Source organism: Glossina fuscipes, unplaced genomic scaffold, assembly GCF_014805625.2.
Source record: "Glossina fuscipes isolate IAEA_lab_2018 unplaced genomic scaffold, Yale_Gfus_2 0, whole genome shotgun sequence".
In the NCBI taxonomy this organism is placed as follows: Eukaryota; Metazoa; Arthropoda; class Insecta; order Diptera; family Glossinidae; genus Glossina; species Glossina fuscipes.
The window spans coordinates 24,468,022-24,478,576 of NW_023998414.1; the positions used below are offsets into that span (position 1 = coordinate 24,468,022).

At 31.1% G+C, this 10,555-nt stretch overlaps 1 protein-coding gene across 3 annotated transcripts in view; it reads right to left on the bottom strand.

Annotated features, from left to right (window-relative positions):
* The window catches only part of LOC119635639 (peripheral plasma membrane protein CASK), a 93,028-nt gene that overhangs the window by 36,616 nt on the left and 45,857 nt on the right, over positions 1-10,555 (bottom strand). The window contains exon 1 of one of the 3 annotated variants that reach the window (XM_038030552.1): positions 10,252-10,354. The exons of the other annotated variants lie outside the window; for them this stretch is intronic. Within the exon in view, the coding sequence (XP_037886480.1) occupies positions 10,252-10,271 (20 nt within the window). The 5' untranslated portion in view covers positions 10,272-10,354. Of the gene's footprint in view, positions 1-10,251; positions 10,355-10,555 lie in introns of those variants that run through there. 3 annotated transcript variants of the gene reach the window in all.

Consider the following 10,555-nt stretch of genomic DNA (forward strand, 5'->3'; position numbering starts at 1 on the left):
TTATTCTCGCGATAAAATAGCAAAACATATGCTTGCCTTCCATCTTCAAAGAATCCTTCCTAATATGAGATGGATTTCAAAGATGAATCTATGTATGTCGTCTAAATTTATTATACCCAATTTTTTTGTTCGATTCAGGCTTAAGCTTAGCAAGCTTAGAAACTGTTGTATTAGAGAGGATCCAAAAAATTGACCATTGAATGATTTATATTTTTCACATCAATCCAAAAACAATTTCGATCGAGAAAATTTCAAATCCCTTTTTACATGTCAACTTTTCCAATATAAGAACTGATATGAAGAATTCATTTTGAATAGGATTCGTTTTTCGCAAAAATATACCAGTGCACAAGAATTTTTCCGCAAAACATCTGGAATATTATAATCGGGAAGACTAACAGACAAACAAAGTGACATACAAACTTAAATCGATTAAGAAAATGTTTTTCAATGAATGAGTGTAAGTAACATTCAATCGCACAGTCTTAGTGTACCCGACATTACAAGTTGTGTAGGGTATTAAAAAAAAAAATAAATAAATAAATAAATAAATAAATAAATAAATATGATGAATATTTTACCCTCTTGCGTTTGTGTCTGTGTCCGCGTTTATTACAAAATGGAGACTTATAATTGGTGAGCGAGTGAAAGTGATATCAAACTTTATTAAGTTCGTTGCAGAGTTTAGCCATTAAAAATGAAGATCGCAGGACAAGGTCACCAGTGTTACGAAATGAGTTCGCAAATACAAATTAATGGAAAGCTATAACGGAATAGTGTGCTTTGAACTTTTGAAATTTTTCAGCTTGTATTCAAGTTTAAAAATTTCTCGGAAAATCGTTTCAATCGTTTCTTTTTCTTTTTTTTTTTTTTTTTTTTTGTTTTTTTTTTAAAAAATATTACATGTCAAAAAAAAAAAAGGAAAAATAAACAAAAAATTGTTTGAAATATTGCAAAAATGTTGTTGTTGTTGTTGTTGTTTTTTTTGTAATATTCCCCATCAATCACCGATTCCGGGAACTGAACGATAGTGAAGTGAAACGCAACACATGCAATGCATGCTTCTCTCGCCGATATTAGTCTTTGCAGTCGCAGTCAAAAATAAACAAAAAAGAAAAAAGTAATGCTGTTTTCTTTTAGTTTTTCAGTTTTAGGAAAAAATTACTTTTTTTTTTTTTTATATTCAATTCTCACACTCACCAACCGACAATCATCTATACAATCGCTATAATTGTATATCCGTTCAGTTACGCCTCAATACACTGGCTATACATACATTTCTATTAATTTATATAATGTATATATATATATATGCGTCTGGCTCAATAATTGTTTAGATTTGTGTAAAGCAGTAAACCGTTGTAGGTTTTTTGTTTTTTTCATTTTCTAAGGAAAACCGATTGAGTTACTGATTTTTAAATAGAGATCTATGTGGAAATAAAGTGTAATTAAATAGTTTACTTATAAAAAACAAAAAAAGATAAATAAATAAATAACCAAAAAAAAAAAAAAAAAAATGAAAAGAAAAACCAAATAAAAGCAAATCAAATAAATAAATAAAAGTAAAAAAAAAAATAAATAAAAAAATGATCAATTCATATAGAAATTAAATGTAAAATTAAACATAAAACTTATGCCGGAAATTTAATAATATTTCAGGAGAAGTATTTGCGCGAAAACAAAACAAATAAATTCGTAGTTTCGCTTTTGCAAAGGAAGTTGAATATATCAACAGGTGCCTGACATATGTATATATATATATATATATATATATGCATGCATATGTATACATATATATTAATGTGACGCGGTGGTGGTTTTGCAAAAACGAGGGTCTGACGACAATGTCGTCTGAAACGTCTCCGAAAAGAAACCGCATTTGATTTTTAGTTTCATAGCCAACCCAGTCATTATACAGTTTTTTTATTTTTTATTTTTTATTTTTTTTTTATGTTTGTTTGTTTGTTTGAACGGAAGTGCATTAATTTTCATGGCCTGTTATCTCCCCCTTAGTCTTTTTACCATACACATATATAGACGCATATGCTTCAGTTGGTTTCAGCTTTTTTCCCATTTTTTTCATGCATTAAACACTATGCAGGGAACGTTACACACAACGATAAATACTCGCAACGGCAGGTTGAATTGACGGCACAAGTCGTTAGAATTTACCAAATGTATATCAGAAATGATTTATGATTGAGAAGACGATCCCCATTATTGCCATTATTAATGTTATGATCTTTACATTCGTTTGTCACGTATCTTTTGCAATTTACTGCAATAATTTATTACAAGCTGTATATGAACTATTATCGAATTGATCTTTAGTATCTGGTTACAAAGTAGGTACACAAATTGAAATAATAGAAAAAACGAATCACATACATACTCAATCGCATATAAGAAATCTTAGAAGATACTCACACTTCTTGTGCAACATAAGCGATTTCTGCAGAAATAGATTAACCTCAGTACAGATTATTTCATATTGTAACGTCTACAGGCGTGTAAGAAATGTAACCAAAAAATGAAGCCAACCTATAGGCTTATTAGGTTTATATATTTATATAAGCAACAACGTGCCCTCGCCAGCGAGGGAAGCCATCACATCTCACTTCGAAGGCATGGGTATGGACAAAACTCTCATTTCTACGCAAGGTAAGCCCTATCTATCTGATTACTTAATACCCTTATGACATTGGAATAAAATCAAAACAATTAAGTGACAGGTCGAAAATCCGACAGCCCGGACGATTCATATCTAATCGCCAAGGTCTCTTAACTATTGAAAAATGCATGCATCTGTACTCTGTGCGACTTATCGAATTGAGCACCATGACGCCTGTAGTTCACATAGTTCACATAGACTCTAATGCTTTTAGTTAATCAGCATTACGTGACGCAGTCACTTTTGTTTTCTGGAGCAGCTAAAAAGGATTTTTTGCGTTTGAAGGAATTAAAAAAAAAATCATATTTCCACGAAGAATATTTTATGTTTTAGGCGTCCGCCTATAACAGAACGAGTTCTTTGCGATAGGATGAGTGGTGGCTGTCAGTCGTTTTTGAGATAAGTAAAAGCATAGAACAAATATAATACTTTTCTGAATAATGCTCAGATTTTCACCGTTACACAGCCGATGTCCTTCTTAGTTGTGTAGTGTAGTAATGTCGATTTATGATTCCCTTTACTGTATCTAGCATACAACATGCAGATTCGATTTATGTTTAACTATCTAGAGATAAAAGCTTTTTAATTGCTTGTAGTACAAAGTCTCCTTTCGGAATCGTAAGTAATCCAGGATTTAGCCCCTAGAACAGCGATGAATAGAGCAATGAGGTTTTAATAAATTACTTTTCAGAAAAAGTTTATAGCTAAGATTGCTCTTAAACGATTTGAGGGTAATTTGCAATAATAATACTGAGAGGTGAGAATTATAGTAAAATAAAAATTTATATAAAAATGATGTAAATGATTAAAGAAATTAGCTCAGAGTAGAGCATTTTCTTCATTAATAATAAAAGAGAAAACGATTGTCTTTGAAATCCTTTTGCATGTTCTGCATAAATCGTCATAAACTTAACCAATAAAAAAAAAAAAATGATGAAAAATATAATAAGGAAGAAATAAACAAAATCTCGTATCGAAAAAAAATGAAAAAATATATTAAATAAACTTTAAAAGCAAATCTCCGACATAGCAAGAAGTAATGGTTTTTTTTTTTTTTGTTTTTTATGAATTGATATTAAATTTAGTTTAGAAAAGTTTGCTTGCTTAAGGGAGATGCATTGTCTCCCTTGCCATCTCTTTGTCCCACTCTCTGCCTGGCTCGTCAACACCATCATCCCAACCCTTCTGTCACGAAGTCTCTACCACTCTCTATTTCTATCTACCTATCTACCTATCTATCTTTCTATCTATCTATCTCTCTCTTTCTGTATACGTAGAGTATATTTTAACTTTGCAAACTTTTCAAATAATTAATTATAGAGTTTTTTCTTTGATTGCAGTATGGGACTTAAAAATTTCTCGTTTGTTCAGATAACGCTACGTATGATATGTAAAAAAACAAAAAAAAAAAAAATATATATATATATATATAAAATAAAATTTCCCCCGGTGCCAGTATATATTTGCAATTATTTACTAAAAGCAATAACAATAATTTTTAAATTAAATTAACAAATGATATAAATTAATCTTTAAATTTTATGATGTCTCGGAGTTATTTATGCATAAAAGAAAAAAAAAAAAAACAAATTTCTCTTGTTAGATTTTTATATGCGACAGCGCACAGAAAGTGAATGTAGTCGGGAAAAATTCCATACAAATCATATTTTTGACACCACAGACACAAAACACACAAACACGCACACATATACAACAGTTAGTTATGAGTTATTAAGTAAAATTCATTTTATTTATTTTTCTTTCTTTTTTTTTTATTTTTTTTTTTTATTTGTACTTTTTCTTGTTAGTGAAAAATGATTATATGCCACCGCCAGCCTACAATTGCAATAAATATTAATAATGAATATTTCCCTTATTCCCGTGCATTGTGAATGCAACGTTGCATGGCAAGGTAGAGGTTACAGCATCTTCATTACGTATAGGCTGCCGCTGTTGCTATTGCTATTGCTGTTACTGTTACTATTATTACTGCTCCTATCGTGCTTGCTGTTGGTTGTTATTTAAATAATAAAGTAAAGAAAACAAAGCATGTCTTGACTGTCTTGACAAGATTAATAATAACAAAAAAAAAAAAAAATAAAAAAAAAAATAAAGGGAAAAACTATTAAGAATATGTTCGAGAAATGCGTGATATTAATACACCTACGTTGAACACCCACACACGTTCACATCTAAAGTAATCTTTTCAGTTTAAATAAAGGCAAAAAAACAATTTGTGTACTTAACATCAATATGTAGTATTAGACAGGCATATGCGGGAGAATAGGCCCATGTACCCACACACATATATATATATATATATTAACATTGAGTTATTAACATTAGTAGTTTGTTAGAGCAACGAGAAATTAATTTATTTTTCATTACATTCATAGGCAACAATTTATGGTTTGAAAGTAACATTCATTCATTTATGTTTCAAATTTTCTCCAGAGATAGATAAAAAGCCAAAAACAAAAAAAAAAAACAAAGAGAGTAAAGAGTGAAAGTACAGTAAAAGCTTTTATAAATGCCCAAATGCACAAACTCAGAACAGAAATTTCTGGTTTTTTTTTTTTTTTTTTTTTTTGAGTTATTTCCGCTTAACCGATAAACAACTAAGTGCTTCTTAACTTTCTCCGCATACAAATAAAAAATAATGAAAGGTTTTTCTTCGGTTTTTAAAAGTCCAATATATTCCTTTGGGTTTCTTCTTTATTTCGGAATTGTATTGAATGTCTTTTATCGCAATGTTTCTTTCCTATAGTTTAAGTGATAAATTGCATTTAAGTTCAAAACTTGCACTGAGACTGCAATGTTGGCAGCAAATCGACATTTGCAATATCTTGCCATAAGTCATCATACTGTTTTCGGCCCAACTAGACGTGATAATAGTAATAGTAATTGACATCATTATCTTATGCTCGGATACGAATGATCTTAGTCCATCCAAATCTCAAATTCTCTTTGAATTTTAGCGATCAGCTTGCATTAAACTAAGACTGATTGCTTATATGATCGCGTTGACTTAAGACATAAAGCGTTACATAATTTCAATACATGCTCCCTCAATTAAAATCGAAAAGTTTCAAAGTCTTCCATTGAATGCATTAAATAGAAAAAAATTGATTGTCTTGTTAGCAATTGATGTTTACAACGTTAATAATATTTTTATCGCACATATATATATATATTCAGAATTCGGCTAAAGAATTCGCCCAAAAATGACATAGAGTTCATAAAGAATTAACGAATCTTAACATGGCTTCACTCTCGCAAAATATACCAACCAACAAAACACATGTTTATTGTTTACGATTGAGTGATAAGCTATGCTTTTGGGGAAGCATAGATGTGCCGAAACTCTTATCACGGCGTGGTGATCTCTGAAAACCGTCTTGACGCGCAAAGAAGAGTTTAAGGCTTGGACTATCTGTAACTTGGCGACAAGTTTTCCGAAAGACAGCTTAGGAATACACTGAAAGAAGCACTATTTTCTCATAGATTATTGCTAAGAAGGAAATACTAACCAACCAGCTGGTAACTGGTTGCGTAAAATACGTTGATATAGTAATAGTCGAGAGCAAGGCACCGCCATCCATGTCAGTTGGTCAGCACCCGATGCTAATATATCTTGAAGAAGGGTAGTCCGGTGTTTGCCGGCCGGGATTGTATAGTTAATCCGAAGGCACATGAAGCACGGCTAAAGCTTTCATAGTCTAACTTTAAACTCCACGAGGATAAGAAGCGCACTCACTATGTGACGAGTACCTGTGGGTAGATGTGATAGCATCGGTATTCTGCAGATTGGTTCTTGCCACGATCCTTCGGGGACAAGCTTGCCTATTTACATACATATGGAAACCGCGATGGCAGCTAGTATGTTCAGTATCCAGTTTAAACGCAGCAATTAACCAAAGTGTGAATTCTGACTGCTGAATACGGCTTTTCGGGGCGCCACGTGATGGTTGTGGTTTCCATCATTTCTAAAGCGAATAATTAGAGCTAATGATAGGCCTCAGCATTCCCCAGAGAGGGGGTTTATTGAGCCATACACAATAAACATATCTGGTTTCTCTAGTGCAGTTTAGGCCCTTAGCTTATAGGGATTGCCTAACGCTCTGGATGGCGCCGGTTACGCAAAAGCAAAGACTCATTTGCATAACTATAAAAAATTGAAGCAATTTTACATAGGATTATAATTAATAATCGTTATAGAATTGCATTTGTATAGAGTGCGACAAAAACTTCACTATTATCAATTTATGCTTTTGATGATATGAGACCAATGGTCGATGACGATCGTTATTTTCTCATTCTCGGGTCGGGCTCGACTTCATTTGAACACTTACAAGGTAAGTTGATTATAAAAAAAATCCCATATATTTAAATGGACTTATATCGTAATCTATATGCACACACTTTCAAATTAATATTTGTGCAAATCTTTATTTAATTATGACAGAGTATTCGAATTAGATAAGGTTATCGTGAAAAAATTTTTATATGTGCAAAAACTGATTCGATTTTGCACTATAATATCAAATATAGAGAGGAAAAATGAATGTTAATATGACTATAAAGGGTCATCATTGATGCATAAATTATGCCATATATTACTCTATCACACAAAGGATTCTTGGTTAAGTTAAACTACAATACTATATATATATATATATATATATCTGTATATATGTAAAATTACCTATAATAAGATATAAGATAATGTCCTAGTATTCGTCTTAATGTCTAATGATTAGTTTTTAGTAGGAAATATATTTGCGTGTCCTAGATGATCATTTCAAATAGACTTTACTGTAATTAAATTTGGAAATAGAGATACGAATATCACATGATTGTTCGTTTAATGTTTCCTTATGGATTTCTTTTGATTTATTATTAAAGACTTTTGTATGCTTTAGTCTTATAAAATAACAAAATAACAAAAGAAAAAAAAAAAACACACACACACACACACACACACACAAATATTGTTAAATACATCTTATGAAGAGAGACGACAATCTGTTTATAATCACCCTTGAGGCATTTGAAATTCTCCATTCCTATTAATATGTAGCAGATAGAAAGGCTATAAGATCGTATAAATTTTGAAATAACGCTACAATTGCATATTTAGAGCAAAAATAATCCCGCGGATCACGCGTCCAGAATTGCAAGTAAAGCAAAAAAAGATTTGCATGCATGTGCGTGACTGCCGAAGATGCTTGACTTGAAAGATTCGCCCAATTTAAAGCAAAGACGACTGCCGTACTTCTTTTATGTCTTTATTTACACAAAATAACCTTCACAGCCGAACAACTCAACTGTCTAATACAATCACTTACAATTTATTTACATACGATCAAAGTAACAGACAGAAAGCCTAGACACTGCCATCATCATCATCATCGTCATCATCATCATCATCGTTAAATTTATTATTGTTAACGCGCATACAAAAAATATAAAAAAAAAAACCAAAAAAAAAAAAAAAAAGAAAAGGAAAACTATAATTTATGGTAAAATAACAATGAACTTTGTTGTTGTCGCTGTTGCTTTTTTTTCTCTTCTAATATATAACTAACTCTCTTCAGGGCCTGTGACGGTTGGCTTAGCAAAGCTCTATTATATAATTGGCCATTGAACTTGAAATACTTTTTTTATATATGTACTTTTTCCTAACTATTGTATAAAATCAGTTAAGAAAAGATTAAAGATGAGACAGAGATTAAATTGTTATAGCTTCGGGTAGAGATAGAAAATCCTATAATAACATAACCAACAAAAATGTGAAGCAATTACAATGAATAAATCAATGAATAAATGAATAGCTTTAAAATTCGTAGAAATTTCAGGAATCAGTAATAATCATATTATTATGATTATTGCAAAGGAGCTAAATATGCATCGGATACTCGATACAGAATTCTTTGAATTCGGAAATTTATCGACTAAGTTTGAAAGGAGATATCAGAGTCTCGAGAGACTGATTGATTGATGGGAAAATTTCAAAAATTTTTTTTTTGTTTTTTTTTTTTTCTTTTTAATTAACAACAATTAACTAATATGTCAAAATGGTTTGCCGCTTGTCAGTAGCGAGATGCAAAGATCTTTTAAAATCAATCAATTCGCCAAATGACATCATATGAGAAGAAAGTCGCAAAACCTTATCCAGATGACGTAACGAGAAAATAAAAACGATGCCTGCAACGCGTTACAGTAACTAAATCCTATATAAGTTTTATAGCAGATGTCTTTTCATCTTTTAAAAAAGAAACTCCATATCCCTATCATATCGTATTTAGTAGACTTTAGAAATTCTATACAATCACGTATAAGAAATGCCCGATAGCAAATGATGTAAATGATATTCTCAATGCTGTTGCTTTACTTCAAAACTCTATTGCAGGATTTATCTCATAGAATATGTGTTAGAGGAAATGCCCCACAAGATGTTTGCAGTTGCTGTGAAAACAGGGTCTGATAATAAAAGCCTTATTGCACATATTTGTAATGAGTTTGTTTTACTTCAAAAATCTGTTGCAGGATTTATTCTTATATACCCCATGCATAGCTAATGTCCAAGCAAAAGTTCTTTCTTTGTATGCGAAGGAAAAGTGTTAAGCGTGCTCAGTGAGTGCATTAGGTGATCTGGGATGAGTAATATTTGACGATGGGAAGATTTTATTCGCGACAAGTGCTACTCATTTTGAACGATTAGTCATTAGCATAATTTTTATCGTCTTGCACTTACAATTTACGACTGCAGATGTTGCGCATTACCTCATTACATGTATATATTCGGTTTACAAATATTTCGCACTTAAATTTTATGCAATTTTTCGTTTTCTTTTTACTTCACAGAAAAAGCTATTTATCAGTAATAGATTCCCAAACAATTTAGTCTATATCCTTTCATGCTATGCAGCAATGATCGCGTATAATCTAATATACAAATATATTAAAACACTATTGTAGGCCCCGGCCTGTTATTAAATCCTCTACATTACCTTACAATAACTTTTCGTATAACAATTTTTTTAAAATAAGTCGTTATACACTGAGAAGTGATCAAAAAAGTAGTCCGTATCCGTATAATTTTCTATAGTGTTCGTCCTTGAGCCAAAACCCGTCAGTGTACCAAGTTTCATTAAAATATCGCAAAAACTGCTGTCTCTAGGTTAACAAACACAAGACAGACAGACAGACAGACAGACAAGCTTAGATCGGGTTCAGAAAGTGATTCTGAATCGATTCAAATGATAAAAAGTGAGTGTATTTCAAGCCTTTTTAAGTATTCCACATATCCGGACAAACTCAATATAATTGTTTAGCCCAAGTGACATAGAGTGCGAATAGAATATCGAGGATAGTTAATAAATGAAAATCGGACAAGTGAGAAAACCTTAAAACTTAAATTTTCAAGATGCTTATGTCAATAACATGAGATAAAATATTTGCTTCTATTTTTTTTTTTTTTCCTCTCTCTCTCTTTCTATGACAATAAATATGACACCATTAGGTTTATTGACAGGTTGAAGACAATTTTTTTATATAAACAAAAAAAAAAGACTTACCAATGCTTTAAGATACGCATTTTTTAAGAGAATCAAAAAACACTTTTCGCTGCAAAATTTTTGTAGTTGCTGTTATTGTTGTTGTTGTTAGGCTTAAAACTTAATTTTTTTCAACGTAAATGATTTCTTAATAAATTCCTTTATTTATTATGATTTTTTTTTCTATATGTTGTGTTGTATGTGTTCAATTTTTTTACCAGTCGATTAATTTATTTATTAAATATTCTTATTATTAAAAGTTTACATTAAAAATGTTACGCATGCGCAACTTGTTGTTCAACGAATGTAAAGTCAGCACGTTAGC